Below are 17324 nucleotides of genomic sequence, written 5' to 3'. Positions count from 1 at the left end.
TTTAAAACGAAGGTAATTAGGAGAAAAACAGACTATTAAAAAACATACAATAACTTTCAAACCGACAAATATTATCAAATGGAAAGTTCACGCGATAAACTTAACAGCAGGCAGCTGTGAGTAACGACGACTGACCTTGAGCCGCCCCGTCCAGCGGAGATGTCGCTCGTCCCGCTCTGGGCAGCCGGGGACCCGCGGGGCACCAGCACCAGCCAGCGGGCAGCTCCGGACGCCATCGCCCCGCCCCGCCCCTAGCTCCGCCCCTAGCCCCGCTAAGGCTCTCGGGAAGAACGCTGCCCCAAGTCTCGCGAGACTTTGGGATCTCAGGCAAGACCCAGCCTCACATTGGTGCTGCGGACTCCTGGTTCCTGTTGCCGTGGGAAGAATTTCGATTCTTGAGCAAGGGCTGGCCCGAGGCGGGGGCTGTAGAGGTCACTCACCACTCACGCCGATGGCGGGGACAGAAGTGGCTTTTGTTGCCTCTGCCAGCTCTCTGTACTTCCCTTGGTGTTTGCTCCTTTCCCAGGCTGTTATCCCATCTTTGGTTCTCGGAGCGCTTGATGTCTTCCCAAGAATGAGTCCATTTCTGTTGCTTGCCACCAAGAAGCCCCAGCCATCTCCAACAAGCTCTTCAGAAGAAAATGCTATTTAGTTTGCTTCAGGGAGAAAGAGGCAGGGTGCTTTAAAGACACCCCAGGGCTGAATGTTTAAAGAGAAGGCAATGTTCAGCAACTTCATTGGACTCTGGCCACTGTGTTTCCCCGAAAATAAGACCTGGTCTTATATTAATGTTTGCTCCAAAAGACACATTAGGGTGTATTTTCAGGGGATGTCTTATTTTTTCATGTACAACAATCTACATTTAATCAAATACAGTCATGTCATCTTTTCATCATAACATACTAAATGCCTGTCTGGCTGACGATCTTAACTGGGGCTTATTTTCGGGGTGGGTCTTTTCAGGAAAAAAATGGTATGTGGTGGGAGTTGTTCCAAGTAGTTTGTAGCTGTTACTTCAGTCCTCACGGTGTCGGAGGTAGTTCCTTACTGTTTCCATTTACAGGTTAGGAAACTAAAGCAGAGCCTAATGGTAAATGAGCTAGGAAGTGGAAGGGCGGTCAGCTGAGCCCGGTTAGTCTGGCTCGAGGTCTTGCCTTTTCCGTACCACATTCTATTGCCTTCTCGAACAACAAAGCTGTGTGAACTCAGGAGAATGACGGATAATACGTCTGCAGGTAGGAAAGCCTCTTACCGTGTGGCCACAAGAACAGTGATTCATTTGGTGGGTGCTGTGGCTTCTGGAGCTCCTGGGGTTCCCTCTGCATCCTCTCCCAACAAGGTAGCTGAGAGCAATTCCCCTTCCTGAGGCCGGCAGTGTGACACCCCACGTTGTCAGACTGTGTTTCCCCAAAAATAAGACCTAGCCAGACAGTCAGCTCTAATGCGTCTTTCGGAGCAAAAATTAATAGAAGACCTTATTGTTATTATATTATATTATATTATATTATATCATATTATATTATATTATATTATATTATATTATATTATATTATATTATATTATATATTATAGACCCGGTCTTATAGTAAAATAAGACTGGGTCTTATATTAATTTTGCTCCAAAAGACGCATTAGAGCTGATTCTGGCTAGGTCTTATTTTCGGGGAAACACGGTATCACCCAGAGAGCACAGTGGGCTGGACATGTCATTCGTCTGGAGATAACGGAGGTGTTTGCTGCTGTCACCAACTACCTCGTAGCTATGTCCCCTCTGTGTGGGCCCTGCGTAAGCTTGCTGTGCCTTGTCCCTCTCCAACCATCAGGGACTTAGGTCCCTTCTGTGCAGGATAGATGCCGTTACAGCACAGCTTTGCACACCTTGTCATTTTCATATCATCTGTGGACAACAAAGCAAAACGTCTAAAATGTACTCAACATGTCGTGTGAAGTTTAGGGGCTGTGGCTTACCCAAAGTGGTTTTTGGAATCAGGAAAGGTGGTGACGGGCTACTTTCACAGTAACGTAGCTGGGGATGCAAGAGGCCTGGCGAGCTCCACTTGGGGCTTCCTGCAGTCCTGGCCTGGCAGACCCCCCCCACCACCACCACTATCACTTCCTCTGGGGAAGTAGCAGCCTGTACTGGCTGTCACCCTGCCCACGGTGTCGCTGGTGTCTGCAGCCTTGACTCGGACAGCTGGATGGCCTCCACTGTCTGCAAGACCCATTCTCCAGCAGGCTAGCCTGGGCTTGTCCATATGGAGGCAGAAAGTTCCAGGAGCGAAGCTCTGAAGCCCTAGGTGTGGGGCTGGCACAGTGTCACTCCCTCCATATTGTGTGGGCTAAAGCAAGTGACAAAGCCAGCCCCATGTAAGGTCAGGGAAACACACTCCCTCTTGATCGGAGCTGCCGAGTCACGCTGACGATAGAGTGCACACGGGGAGGAGGCCTGGGGCCACTCTGCTCAGTCCATCACACCAATGGGGTACACTGACCGGCAGCCTGCAGACACCGAGTCTGTGAAAGGCCTCGGAAACCCGTGCCCACTGCGTGGGGCCCGAGGGCCAGGACAGCCCCACGGACTCGGTGCCCACTTCCCTGCCCATGGACTTGGGGGTTGTCTCCAGTGTGACATCGCAGGAAACATCTGTGTGCCTCCAGCTGTGTCTGTGCAAAGGCGCCGGCCCCACTGACGGACAAATCAGCCAGTGACCTCTGAAGAGGGGCTCCTGCTCCTTTGGGTGTCACTTGGTGAGGGAGCTAAGTGACTCCATGCGGGCTCCATATAAGGACAGAGCAGGCCTGTTCCTCGCAGCTCTTCTGTCCCCGCAGGCAGCAGTGTCCAGGGCCAGCAGCTGTGTGTGCACAGACCCATTTGCTGACCACACGTCTGCAGCCGTCAGCATTGGGCTGCCCAACAGCGAGTGTCCCACTGAGGCCCCTCCCAAGTGGCCCTGTGCCGGGCACAGAGCAGGGGCTGCATTCACTCAAACCTCTGCTGAGGGCTCAGCAGGCAGAGCATCCGAAGTCCTACCCACAGGTCAGTGCCATCATTTAAGAAGAAAATGCCTCGCCCAGCTTTGACCTTGGGAAACTGCCCAGCACTTCAGGGGATGCCAAGTGCTAAGAGGAAAGGTATCGATCAGGACCGGAAGGAGGAAGGGCAGAGAGTCGTAAACGCTTATTAATGGCTGGAGAAAGGACTGACGCTGGGACTTCTGGCATGAAGATAAAAGGGTAGAGAGTGAAGTTAAAGAACTGGAATATAAAATTGTAATGTTGGAAGGCCAGTTCCCAAATCTGGCTATATATATAGATATCAGAATCCACCGGGCGGGTGCGGGGGTGGGGTGGGCGGGAAGGGAGGAGCTTTTAAAAATACAAACTCCCGGGCCCCAAAGGGACCAATTTGAAATTCCTTGGAGTGGGGCTTCCGATCCACACTTTGTGAAAGCTGTCCAGGTGAGGTTTAGAACCGCTGACGTCCACACCTCCACAACCACGGAGGACGAACCTGGGGACATTTACCAGGGTGGTAAGTGCTGCGCACTGGGGGCTCCCTCTCTCCAGGGATGAGCCTCATTCCACCCCTCCCTCCCTGACCAGCGCTTATACCAGCCATCACTGCTATCCCCATGTAACACCTAAAATAATTGTGGGCTAGAGACGGGACCTGGACAAGGCACCCCGCTGGGAGGGGCAGAGCGGGGATGCACAGCAGAGACCCCCGGACCACAGAGGCTCTGCTCTCTTTGTCGTAAGTGCTTCTTCTGTAAAATAGGGTCATTGGGAGCAGCTCAAACCCTCATCCCATGACCCCGAAAGCCTCGCTGTGGACTCAGACTTTCCTGCTGCATGTAATGTAAGTGTGAGCTCGTGTTCGTGAAAGTAATGCCCAGTGACTTTTATTACCAATACCTGTTCTCGGTTCCCTTGTCTCTGGGGCACACAAGAAAAAGAGAGAAAAGAATGTATGGAGAAGTGTGTGAGTGCGTGTGTGTGAGGTGTGTGTGTGTGTGTGTGTGTGAGGTGTGTGTGTGTGTGAGTGTGTGTGTGAGGTGTGTGTGTGTGTGTGTGGTGTGTGTGAGGTGTGTGTGTGTGTGTGTGTGTGAGGCGTGTGTGTGTGTGTGTGTGTGTGGTGTGTGTGAGGTGTGTGTGGGGGTGTGTACAGTCGTCCCTCTTGTCTGCCGGGTTGGTCTCAGGGCCCCACAGATCCGCAAACCCGTGGATGCTCAGGTTACATCAAATGCCTGTCACCTATATTCTCAGAGGCTGCGGCGGGGCTGCCGACACATCGCCTGATCCCTGTGGATTTGGCACTGTGCTCAGAGCACGGCAAATTCAAGTTTTGCTTTTGGGAACTTGCTGGGATTTTTTTCCTGAATATTTTTGATTCATGTTGGATGAATCTGTGGATGGAAAACCCGGGGATACGGTGGGCTGACTGTGTGGATATGTGTACACACACACACACACTCACACACACACACACACACACACTCACCTCCACATATCCAGCCAGGGTAACTTGAACCCATCAGCTTTTACTGCCGTGCCTCGGGGAGATGCCAGGAGACAGGCTTTAGAGAGGTGGTTTGTCAGGGCCTGTGGCAGACTGCCCACGGTCCCCAGAACCCATTCTTCCCGTCTTCCTTTTAGTAAAAGGACCATCTGAGCTGGAGCCAAGCACATGGCTGCCCAGGTGGAGACACTTCCCAGCAGCCCTTGCAACTCGGGGGAGATGGGACAGGTCAGGCTCAGGGTACGTGAGAGGGACAGGTGCGCACTTCAGGGTCACGTCCTTTGGAAAGGAGGGTCCTTGTCTCTACTGTCTTTCATTTCTCCCGATGGGCTGGGACGAGGACACCACGGTGGTGACACAGCTCTGATCGTGAGCAGCAGTGGTTCTCATCTCAACCAGAAGCAATTTTATCCCCTATGGGACACGTGGAAATGTCTGGAGACATTTTCCATGGTCACCACAGGGAGGAGGTGCGACTAGCATCCGGTGTGGAGAGGCCACGGGTGCTATGAAGTGTCCCATGATTCACAGGACAGGGACAGCATCACAGGATCCACCCCTCAAAAAAAATTATCCAGCCCCAAAATGTCAGTAGTGCCGAGGCTGAGAACAGATGTAACAAATGGCTCTATTTTCTTTTTTCCTAGAAGCTTAGCTCGTGTCCCATCTGATATGGGACTTCATCACAATGTAGGAGGAGAGATCCCCAAACGATTGTGGCCTGTCTGCCAGGCTGGGAGAATAGAAATGTCCTTTCATTATCAGGCGGTAATTGAAAGACCAGTTTTATCAGCTAGGGTGATGGATTCCAAGAAACCGAGTCTCATTAATACCAGCAAAATGTAACGCCTTATAAGGCCACGGGGACCTCACGGCATCACTAAGGGTTTGGAAACAGCCTGAAAGCAGGTGGCATTAGGGCCCGGGAAGCAACACCTCAGGACTGGTCCCAAACAGGAGCACATTGGCCAGCGAGCTCCGAAGGGGTGGAATTGCTTCTTCTGTTGTGGTCACTTGCCCGAGAGAGAGCGCCTAGCTGGTTAACCGTGCCGAGGCCGCTGGCTGGGCACGCCACAGAGACGGGAAGGCTCTGAGGCAAGGAGTGACCAGGCCACCTCTGACTCATGCGGCAGGTCAGCCTCCTGCCTTTCCTGTCCCGCGGAGAATACACACAGTGGGTGCGGTAATCCCCAGGGAATCTGGAGTGTCGATGGGAAACGGGGTTGCATGTCCTTGTGGCCCCAACCTACAACCACTGGCCTGGAAGTCAGGAGGACGAGGCCAGCCTGCAGCTTACCTACTTACTAGCCACGTGACCCTCACAACATTCCTTTCACATGTTGGGCCTGAAGACTAGAAGCTCTAATGGACCAGAATCTCTGATGACCCATTCCTTCCACACGAAGTTACTCAGGTCTGATAGCGGCTGCTAACAGATGACCCTTCTCACCTCCATCTATATATTGACACGTATGCCTCAGGCCACGCGTCTGTCCAATTATACATCCACACACGGAAAATTTTAATTGCACGTATCGATCATGTCTCAGTTTCTCGAGGGGCATCGAGACAGGCCGGGAATTATTTTCAGAGCCTGCATCTATTTTAAAGTACCTCAGACATTGGAAAGAAACAGAACAGAGTCTCCTGTCCTGGGAATAACCCAGGCAGCGATGGGATCTCATCGTCCAGTTCGCCCCTCACGAAACCTCCCGCATGTGAGCCACTGATGCCATGAGTGATGGCAGGGTCGGGGGCGGGCAGGCTGAGCGACTTCAGTGCAACCCCAGCCGGGCCTGGCCCCCAATTCCCTGCTGTGGAGACACCCTCGGGCTGAAGGAGGGACCAGTGTCGGCGGTGGACATGGGTTGGTCTTTCCTGCTCTCTATCCTTTCCTCTGTCTTAGGGAAATAAGGGTGTTCATCCCAGTTTCCATGGGGACTACCCCTCCTGCACTCCCAGCCGTGTGGGTTGGATGGGGTGATCCAGCCCATGGCGAGGCGTTAGGGTGTCGGGTCCAGCGACTTCCATTACCCGTCGGTCATATGGTGGCTGGTCAAGGAATCAGGTCAATGACTCCATTTCTGGACTTCTGTTGGAACCATTGGGAAAGAGATGGTCCCTTTCCTTAGTGGTTTTCTGAGTGGTTGGATACAAGCCTACCGGTGTGGAGAAGGCCATTTTTGTTGCTACTTGTAGAGAGAGCATGCCTGAGAAGGTTGTGGTACCCTGGGATTCTTACCTCCTGGCATTTAGGACCGTGTGTGGTTCCCATCTATACCGAACAGGACACATCCGTGTGGCTTCCAGGGTTAGGTCACACAAGACATTATGGCTTCCTTCTTGCTGGCTAGCTTTCCAGACATGTGAGCGAGCTGCCGTGGAAACCCGTCATTCAGCCCCAAACAGTCAGATGCCTGCAGCCCGCACCCCCCCCACCCAGCATCTGACCACAGCCTCGGGACCACCCAGCGAAGCCACTCCCAGATTCCTGACCCTCGGAAAGTGTGACCAGTAATAAATGTGCATTGTCATTTTAAGCTGCGACATTTCAGGGTGATTTCTGACGCAGTGATAAATACCTAACACACATTATTAGCTTGGGCCGTGGCTAAACACACGGGAGGAGGACAGCCCTGATGGTCCCCGGCTATTTAAAGCATCTCAACACAATTGCTTCCAACAGGACTGTTGTGGAGATGAATCCGGCCCCTTCCGGTTCTCATTCAAACTCTTTCTGCTTGGCAGGCGGTTTGGCTTGTTTCTATGAAGGAGAAAGTCCATCCCGCTCTCACGGAAACACCACCTGGGGCTTCTGTGGCCACAGAGCCATTATTTAATCCAGGCTCGCTCTCTGTCCCTTTTAAGCACAGTTATTTTCAAATATCTTAAGGAGAACACAGATTTTTGCATATTCCTTGAGGCTTTTAAAAACTGTTAGGATTTAGATTTTGTTGATTTATCGATGTAGGACAATATAATTTGTGAGGTCTTCTCATCTCTAGGTGCCTGAGCTCTGCCCCAGGGGCCCTCCAGGCTTGGTGTCTCTCTTCTCCGTAGTAGATTGAGGTGACAGTCATGGCCGGGAAAGTGGCCCCGCAGAACACAGAGAACCATGCTGAGAGCAGCAAGAGCCACCTCGTGCGGTGTCTGAGGCCGCCACGGGTGCCAGGGCATGGCAAGGGACACAGGGGCCCAGAGTCATCCCGAATGGTGGAAATGGATGGTTCCTTTCGGGGGCAATGAAAATGCTGAAAATGTTGACATATGAGGGGGATTTTAACTTAACCTGATGACTTGATAGATATCTTTGGCTTTACATTTTCCTAAGATGGTAGTGGGGGGGAAAGGACTGAAAGAAAAACAATGACGCCATCTTCCAGGACCTCTGTCTACTGCTGCAAAGTCTCAGAATCTCTATTTGTTGTCTCTCTCTCCTCTAGGGAGTGGCACGTCCTCCCTGTTCTAAGGCTGAAAAACCATGACATGGTTTGGCCGACAGTGTAAGGTTCAAATAGGTGGCTGGCTGGAGACCATGACCTTGGATGGCCCCAGCTCCTCTGTAGACCCACTGGGCTAGTGCGTCAAGGGGTGGAAGGAAGAGGTGCCAGGCTCGCAGCCCAAGCGGATGCCACCTGGCCCAGGGTCCCCACGCGCCCTCCACGGCCAATTCAACATGGCCGCGTTCATGGGGCGGGGACGCTCTTGTTCTAACAGCTCTTCCTGCTTCCGCACCAAAAAGAGGATTGTTGAAGAACACCCCCGATGTCCTTATAAGTTCACTCGAGCCACCTTAATGGGGCAGCAGGGTCTTCTGGTATCCTAGCCTCGCCTGCGATGGCAAAGCCCCATCTCGTGATGCAGAACGCAGACTGAACTGGGGGCTGAGCTGGGGTCGCTGGGAAGTGGGAGCCAGGAAGTGACAGCGTCTGTGGAGAAGCAGGCAAAGGCGTGGTGTCCTCAGACAGCAGTTGGTGGCCAAAAATCAAACCATGGCAGTTGGGGTGCATGGAGGTCCTTGCAGGCAGAGTCTTACCACCTGCAAGGGGTGCCCAGGGCGAGAGACATTCTCTCCGTATTACGGGGGACGAGATCGAGGCGGGGGGATGGAGTGACTTGTGTCGGCTCCTGGCTCTGTTACAGAATCAGCTCTTAGACTCAAGGACGCATCAAATACCAACAGGGCATCTCAGCTTCCCTCAGAGCAGCGCCGGCCACGCTGAGGTCTGTGCCTGCAAGTCTGCCCACACCTGCCACTGTCAGGAGTGGGAGCTGGCACAGAGCTCAGTCCTGCTGTCTGGACATCAAGCTGCTCGGTACATCTAGGCAGCTGGGACGGGAGCAGGGAAACATGGCAGAGCAGAGCACGCCTCTTCAGAGCTGTGGCAGCCCTGACCCCATGTCCGCACATCCTCCAAAGGGCAGTCAGTGGAGCTGGGAGGACCAGCCAGCACAAAGGCCTTTGGACGTAAGATTGTCACAGACAGAGCAGAGAGAGATAGTCAGTCCTCGGGTGACCAATTAGCTCACAGTAGCAATGAGAGACAGGCAAGAAAATCCCCAGTCGTTTTCCTCAAGAGTCACAGTTAGGCCTCAAGAGACCTCTCCGCTCTCAAGATGGCACCTTAGTTCAGCTCCTCCAGGCCAAGCCTACGTGAGCAACCAAGTTACGCAGGTCCTTGAAAGTGAAAAAGAGCCTCCTTTGGCATGAATCCAAAGCCTCACCCCCTCCACAAGGTCTGCTCTCAGGGACCAAGCAGCACCTAATGACTAGACTGTATGGATGAGGCTGGACTATGTGCTGCTATGGTAATAAATAGCCCAAAATGTCACTGGTGTGACACAACAAAGGTCTGTGAGGGGGGGACACTCTCCTCCCATGGTGACTCAGGGATCCAGGCTCCCTCTGTCTGGTGGTGCCACATGTGGCTTCTGGATCACCGAGGCAGGATGAGAGAGAGTATGGAAAACTCATACTTGCTTTCAACTCCCCCCCACTGGGAGTGACACCCGTCATTACCATTCAGGCATCAGAACTAGTTACGTGGCCCCAACTGAGCTGCAAGGCAGGCTGGGAAATGTATTCAACACGACTGTCTCCACCACAACTCCCACATGTCCAAACATGGCCCACGTGTTTGGGGACTACAGAAGAAGGGAGCGCCCTCTTTTCCTGGGAATATGAAAAAGCCACGCAAAGTTTATCACCAGTAGATTCTGGAGACGGCGATTGTATGGAGTATGACGGGCAGAATTCTAACTAAAGGGAAGACCTCCCTACAACGAGGTTATCCGGGGAGAAGGTGGGTATTTAATTCATACCAGCCCTCATTCACAGAGGGTTGGACCCTGACAGTGAACCAGCAAGGTCTCTAGAGAACAAGACAAGAAGAGGTGTATCTTCTGGGAGTCTCTGGAGGGCATCTCACTTATTTTTGTCTCCCCTGAAGTGACCAAATTTGAAGGCTCGTCTATTGCTCCGGCAGAAGATGTTGGCATCACATCCATATGGCAGAGCAATTAGATCATATAAAAAGTCCCCTGGCAGCTGTTCAGGCTGGTTTCCACTCGGTGGGCAACTTAATTTATCAGACTATGCCTTCATGCTCTGTAAACCACTGTTTATGTCCGTTTGTCTGCCCAACCATCCACCCATCCAAACCTTCATCCGTCCATCCATCCATCCTTCTGTCCATCCACCACCCACCCCCCCACCACCCATCAATCCGCCATCCATCCACCTCCCCTGCCCCCGCCCCCCAAATGCTTACTGACTGCTGACTCTCGCTAGGCATGGCTTTAGTCACGGAATACAGCAGAGGACAGGACAAACTAGGTCCTTACGCTTCCGGAACTTTTCTTCTATTAGGGAAGACACACAACAAGCAAGAAAGCAAATACTTAGGACAATGGCAGAGTGCTCTAAGCACGGTGAAGAACGTAAGACGGGATGATAAGAGAGGGCGGGCCTGGAACGGGGGCGGGGGTGGGGGGGTAAGGCTCCTCGTAGGTGGTTAGAAAAAGCCTCACTCAGGAAGCGACATGTGAGCTGAGACCTGAATGATGAGGAGACCTCAAACCTGTGAAAATCTGGGAGAACAGGGTTCCGTAAAGAAGAAGCAACAGGGGGCAAAAGCTCCGAGGTGGGGACAAGCTTGTTTTGCTAGAGGAAGAGCGAGAAGGAAACCCGTGAGGCTGGAGTTCGGTGAGGAATCACACTGGGCCTTTAGGATTTCATTCTAGGATTTATGGGCGGCTATCGGAGGGTCTCACACTGGGGAGTGACGTGGTTTATGGTTTTGAAAGGTCACTCCGTTAATTTTCATTTAGCAAACACGGACTCTCACTTAGTAGATTTCATCTCAGAGCCACCACACGCTGTGGATGCAGGAGAGCAGGACAGACGCGTTTCCAGTCATGAAACAATCGTGGGCCGTCATATTCTGCATCTGTTAGCGTCACTGGCGGATCGGACTTGATTGAACATCAGGGCGAAACAGCCAGAAGGAATTCAAAGGCTGGCTCTCCAAGAAAGAGGACATGGCAGAGAAGATGACAGCCCTTCAGACACCCCCACGGGGATCCAGCCAGAGGGTGATGGACCCACAGAGGTTATTTGTGAAGGGGACTCACTCTCCCTACTTCAGCACAGCCTTCAATTTTCTGGGGTCCAGAATATGTGGTCCCAGAGTCTTCCTGAATGTCTAGGAAGCAAAACTCACGGGAATGGACCCCTCGGTCACCCCCAGTGCTAACCCAGGTCGCCCACGCCTGCTGGACTGCAGGACACAGCCACCCTGGGGAACACCTCTGGTTGTCCGGCCCTCCTGCTGGAGCCTCAATGGGCACTGCTGCAGCAAAGCCCCCCAAACCCAGGCGAGGAGCCAGTACATCCCGGGAAGTGACAAACAGGGAAGTGATTTGCCGTTGTGAGCTTTCTCAGAGGGGTAGAGAGATCGTTCACGGGCAGCACCAGGGTGTCCTCACCTGTGAAGTGGGTGTGAAAGAGGGTGAGGCAAGACTTATAGGTGAGTCACCTCCCTGCACGCCCATGGACCTCCCACCCCCCACCTGTGTCCTGGTCGGTCCCTAGCGGTCAGCTGCCCTCAGTCTGCTCATAGGTTTAGCTGCCCAACACCTTCTGGCCAGAGGCCACTGTTATGGTCGTCCTGCACCCCACTCCCCACCCTCCTAACCCCCAGTCCACATGTGACCTTACTTGGAACCAGGGTCGTTACAGATGTGACCAGTCAGGACAGGGTCCTACTGGAGTAGGGTGGGCCCCTGATCCAACACGCCTGGTGTCCTTACACGAAGGAGAACTTGGATGCAAACATAAGCACACCATGTGGAAAACGCCACGAGAGCACGAAGGCAGAGGTCGGGGTGAAGCATGTACAGGCCCAAGACCACCGAAGATCACGTCACCCCCAGAATCTGGGGGACCCCAGGAGCAGGGTCTGCCCCTCAGACCCTGCCTCAGAAGGAGCCAGGCTGCCCGCAGCTGACCTTGAACTTCCCACCTCCAGATGGAGAGACGGTAACTATCTGGGGTTCACGCGCCCAGTGTGTGGGGCGCTGTTGCGGCTGCCCTGGAAACTCACACCCACGGAGGGGTTGTTGGCAGCTCAGGTCTGGGCACTGAGAGGCCACGAGAAGCCATGGCTTTCACTGGGGGGCAGGTTTCCATTGGCTTGGGGTCTGGTCTGAGGTAACAAGGGGGTAACACATTGCCTGGAGGGGCCCCACAGGTGGCGGGAATGAGGAGACAGGCCAGGTGTGAGAAAACAAGCAGCATCACTTTAATCATATTCAAAAGACACCCTGTTGCAACGTCAGTTCCTTAAGACTCTCTTGTCATTTCTTTCTCCAGTTCTGGGCACACAGATCGCAGGAAGGGTTGTGAGGTCGTGGCGCTCTAGGCTGCGTTTCTCAGACAACGACGTTCTGTATTTTCCCAGGAGACACACAGGGATAGTTCCTCTTCCATAAAGCAATACACTTGTTCCTCATTGTCTGGAGAACACACAGCTCCCTCCGTGTGTATCTGTTTCCCGCACTTTGGGGGAGAAACATGACAAGGGCAAATTATTTCCCTGTTATAAGAGATGGGGTAGATAGACGGTAAGTGACACTTGCATTCTGTCGGAAACAATCTGGGTGTGGGGGTCTGTGGCTACGTGGGGAGCTCGCGTCCTGCCTGGACGTGGCCACAGCAAACCCACCATGCCCAGGTGGGGCCAAGTGTGGGCATCCAGCTGAATTTTCAAGAGAAGACAGAAATCTAGATTGTTTTAGGTAAAATGGGCACCGCGCTAAATGTTGACTGACTCTGTGCCTGTTCTGTAACCTGTGTCCTTTATAAAACTTACGATGGTATGAAAATTGTTCGTTGTTTCTCTCATCTCGCCCACTCCCTACGAGATGTAAGGTGTTTGAGAGAAAGCATGGGCCTACCATATTTACTGCTCTATCCCAGTGCTTGCAATACTTCCTAGCACATAGTAGGTGCTCAATAAATGCCAGTCGAATAGATGAACGACCCTTCACCTGACGGCGTTTGCATGCACCCACGATTTCATGCAACTCGCTTTTTCTGTGGAATCGTCTCGGTGCTGCATTGGATTTTTAGAGGACTCTGAAGGTCAGCCTGTGTTTAACGCGGCCCAGTTACCACAGGCACACACACGCCTCAGGAGGTTGACATCTGAATGTAGGACGTGTGAGATCCAAGGCAAGGCCAGGGTGGTTTCCTCGCTCCAGCCGGAAAGGAGGCTGGGATCTACGCGCGCCTGCCGCAGTTCTCGCTTGCTGCCATCCATCAGCGGGCTTTTAGTGCAGAATTGCATGTTGATTTATTTGCAAATCCTTTCAGGTCCTGAAGGAGGGACACTTACTGCACAATGCACTTTGTCATCATGTGTCAACATCGTCTCAGAGTAGAGAGCGGCGTTACACGATGTAAGGGTGTAATTGGATAGCGCTGGGATCCTTACATCTGTGTGTTCATTTACCCAAAGCCACAGCGTTTGCAGAGCCATTTGCAGTTGACGCCAGCCCCTCAGAAGGGGGTCAGCGTGTGGAAAGACGAAGGATGGCCATAAACACGCTGAAGGCAAACTTTATATTTACAGTCGGGAGGTTTATAAATACAGATTACATCCTTATGATCTGCAGTACCTTCTGCTCGCACAGAGACTGAGGGGTCCAGCGGCTGTGGGACGGAACAGACCGCTCGTGGGCTCGAGTGGGAAGTAGGGAGGCCGCTGCAAGCACAGGCGTGTCATCAGGGAGGGTGAGTCTCATCACCCGAGCCGACGGGGTCAGTAAACCTGGGCACAGGGCGACAGATATCCCCGGCAAGTGGGAAATGCCTCAGCTGGAGGGGAGCGTGCTGAGGGCGGGAGGGTAAGCTGTCCACGTTGTTAAGGGGGATTGAATCATAGGCTTATGTAGAGTCAGAGAGAGAAAAGGGAGGGAGACACACACGGAGAGACACGGACACCCAGAGAAAGAGAGAATTAGAGGAGAGAGAGACAGAAAGTGACACAGGGGAAAACCCAGACAGAGAGAGAGAGAGAGAGAGAGAGAGAGAGAGAGAGAGAGAGAGAGAGAGATCCTGATTCCACAGCCGTGCCTCTCGCAGCTCTGGCCTCAGTTGTGTCTCTCAGGGTCTGGCTGGCATGGTCTCTGCCTCGGGCCACGCGTGACTCTGCTCACCTCTTCCTCCACCTCCATGTTTCTGGGCTTTGCCTCCGAGGGATTTGAGAACATTCACGGGCCATCCTGAGTTCAAGCCGCGTTAACCTTTCAGGACTGCCCAGAACCAAACGCTTGCATAGAACCGCCATCCGTTGGTGCGTCGGGTCCGTCCCTCTCTCCAAGGTGGGGGCCTTACGTTGTGCCACACCCACCCTTACACACCCAGAGCCCCGATTCTGCTTACCCTGCACACGACACACCTTTGTGTCAATAGCCCTGGATGGGAGACCCAACGTGACTGTCGCCAGACCCACCGCCAAATGGCCGTCTTCTTTCTAGAGAAGCACGGCCCTGCGTCTGTCAGTGTTGAATTCCTCATGACTCCTCTTTACCCTCAAAGACCAGCCTCTTCCAAGGACGTGTGAAGGGCGCCTGGTGGGGCTTCTCTATGGCCGTCACCTAGCAGCTGACACAAAGACTTTGTGAACGCTGGAAACTGCCCCCACTACCCCCCAAGGACCAGTGACTGTGGAAGGGTGGTGACGCAGTAGGGAGTACAGATTTCAACATAGTGAACTTGCTAAAAAAAGCCCACTGCTTTGAACCTGATTGAGATTCTGGGCCCACACCCCTGGTTTCCACCGAGGCCTGCCCTGAACCGCTACGAGGGCTTCTGTTTGTTTGTCTGTTCTTGGCATCCAGTTACAAAGGTACGTGTGGCCCATGTCTCCACGTGCTCCCTTTACGTCCTTCTGAGCAGCTGCCTGGGCTGTAGTAGCCGGGCCTGCTCTGACCCAGCACCCAGGCGATGATAGGGAACAATCACGCTGCCTCTGGTGGCGCTCTCAGCAAGACGACCTGCTCCAGTTCCAAGGACACACGTCCCCCATCGATCCCCTTCACTTTTCTTCCATAGTCTGCAGTATTCAATACTGGAACCATGTGGACTTCACAACACCCAAATCGTGTTGCTTAAAGAAAGAGAGGGACTGCTCTTTGTTGGAAGCTCTCAGAAGCCCAGGGATGCAGAACCCATTTTTCTTCCAAGTTCTAAACATCTCGCCACACAGGACAAACCTCTTAACATTGACCAGACACTGTAAGCTGGAATGAGTGCATGGGTCCGACTCGGGCCTCCCCACTGAGCCAGGGGCGTTCTCTGGGGCTCTCCAAATCTTGTCCTGTCCCCTCCCCCATTGCCACACATCCCCAAATTAAAGGCCGAAAGGTGAGTGGGAAGCACTGCCTGCGAATGTCCTGCTTACACACCTTCATGTAACCCCTCCAGGTAGCTGTGTCGCTCTCTGCGTTCCCCAGGGTCCAGGTCCCAGCTTGCGTTTTCCTCACCGCCGGTCACTATAGAATGCACGGCGGGGCACCCGTCATCCGGTGAGACGGTGGTGAAGGTGGTGAATTTCACTCTTTTCCTTTTTGAGGTAGGGGACGTTGGTGGCTCGCTCTTCTGACCTTTCCCGTCCACGACTGCAAGTCCCGGAGATCGGAACAGCGGCCCATTGATGCTCTTTGGGGAGTTGGTGTGCAGGAGACGCTTACTCTCTTCGAAGTCCAGGCCTCTGTCCACGGCGGTGATTTGCTCATCCTGAGACGACACCAAGTTCACGTGATTCTCCAACAGTTCTGCCCGGTGGGTCAGCCCAACCCAATCGTGGGAGTGACTCAGACCTTCCTGCTCTTCCAAGGGCACCTGCTTATGCCTGTACTTCAACGCAAAGGTCACACAGTTGATGAGGAACACCAGGATGGCCAGGCAGAAGACGCCCAGCAGGGCGTACATGCCGACCTCCAGGTCGCTCAGGCCTTTGGCTGCCTGGGCGGGGTCATCCTCGTCCGCCTCCCCATGGCTTCGGGGGACGTCCGCCTGCGCTGGGAAGGTATCCAGGCGGCTGCCATCATCTAAGAGTCTTTCCCGGCCGTTGTTGTTCTGGAAGGTTGACCTCTCTGTGGTGGACCCTCTTCCTTCCGTGAGGCCCGTGGAAGAGCTGCTGTAGAACTGTCCCTCTTGACTCCGCCACTCTTGCAGGGGCTTCTTAGGTCTTCGGTCACGGACGCTGTTTTCCAGGTGGGCTCCTGTGCCCATGTGTCTGCTGTCACTGGTGTTGGGGTTGGCATCGTGTTGGCCAAACTTCACTTTGATGTTGGCTGTCCCCACGGCTAGCACGCTCTTCCGCTTGGATTTCTGGCACGATTCACTGATGACCATTTCCACCTTCACCAAAGCACCCTGTCCTTCGCTTTCAGCAGCGATTAGAGGCCACTTGAATTTGGGGTCCTGATGGATGGAGACCACCTTCTCATCCAAGGAGGTGGCCGTCAAGGAGAAGTCTTTCCCGTCGTAAATGTCCAAGGGCGTGACAGAGCCGTCACTGAACTGGACCCAGCAACTGATGGCTGCTTCCTGTTGAAGAAAAGAAGTCAGTCAGAACGGCCCCAAAGCTCGCGGACACCAACTCTCAGCAAAAGAGATACTGTAACAGAAACAATATCAGAAGAACAAAGCCAAAACTCTGCAGTGGTGTAGAAATAAGCTATGAGAAGTACTATGGGAATGAAAGAAAATTCATTCCTATAAAGATGGAAAACCAAAAGAAAACCCCAACACTAAAGGGACAGTAACAAAATAGCACCAGCGAGAAACACCCCATAATAAGATTCGCTTTGTTTCCCGGGCTGCTGAACGAACCGTCTTGGCTGTGCAAGACCCACGTGTGCACAATAATAAATTACACGTCACAGCATATTACTGGTTACAAGTGTTACACGCTGCAGTGAAAACTGTTTATTGCATTATTTTTAAGATGCTTTAATGCCGTGTCCCCATGTATGACTCATGACACAGATCAAAGCCCCTAATCCAGGCAAGGACACGCCAGAGGTGCTGCAGGCTTTGAGTTCATTGCTTCCGCCTTCTCTGGGCCTACAGAAGTGGGTCCACTGTAGCTTGTGGGCAGTCTTGGCTTGGACACAAGGACCTAAAGCAGCCAGAGGAGACGCACCAGATTTGGAGAGTCTCTGCCTCCCACCCACCAGCCACCCCACCACTGGGAGAAACTGGGAGGCCAAAGGGTGGCCAAGGTTGGTGCCC

The 17324-nt window shown here is 53.2% G+C and overlaps 1 protein-coding gene across 1 annotated transcript in view; it reads right to left on the bottom strand.

Moving 5' to 3' along the window:
- Nucleotides 1-12323: 12323 nt before the first annotated feature.
- The window catches only part of LOC117017899 (transmembrane protein 132D-like), a 131158-nt gene continuing 126157 nt past the window's right edge, over nt 12324-17324 (bottom strand). The window contains exon 6 of the mRNA XM_033098581.1: nt 12324-16637. Within this exon, the coding sequence (XP_032954472.1) occupies nt 15483-16637 (1155 nt within the window). The 3' untranslated portion in view covers nt 12324-15482. The remainder of the gene's footprint in view (nt 16638-17324) is intronic.

Source organism: Rhinolophus ferrumequinum, chromosome 25 (assembly GCF_004115265.2).
Source record: "Rhinolophus ferrumequinum isolate MPI-CBG mRhiFer1 chromosome 25, mRhiFer1_v1.p, whole genome shotgun sequence".
Taxonomy (NCBI): Eukaryota; Metazoa; Chordata; class Mammalia; order Chiroptera; family Rhinolophidae; genus Rhinolophus; species Rhinolophus ferrumequinum.
The sequence above is the reverse complement of the archived record's forward strand: the minus strand, read 5'-3'. Positions and strand labels throughout refer to the sequence as shown.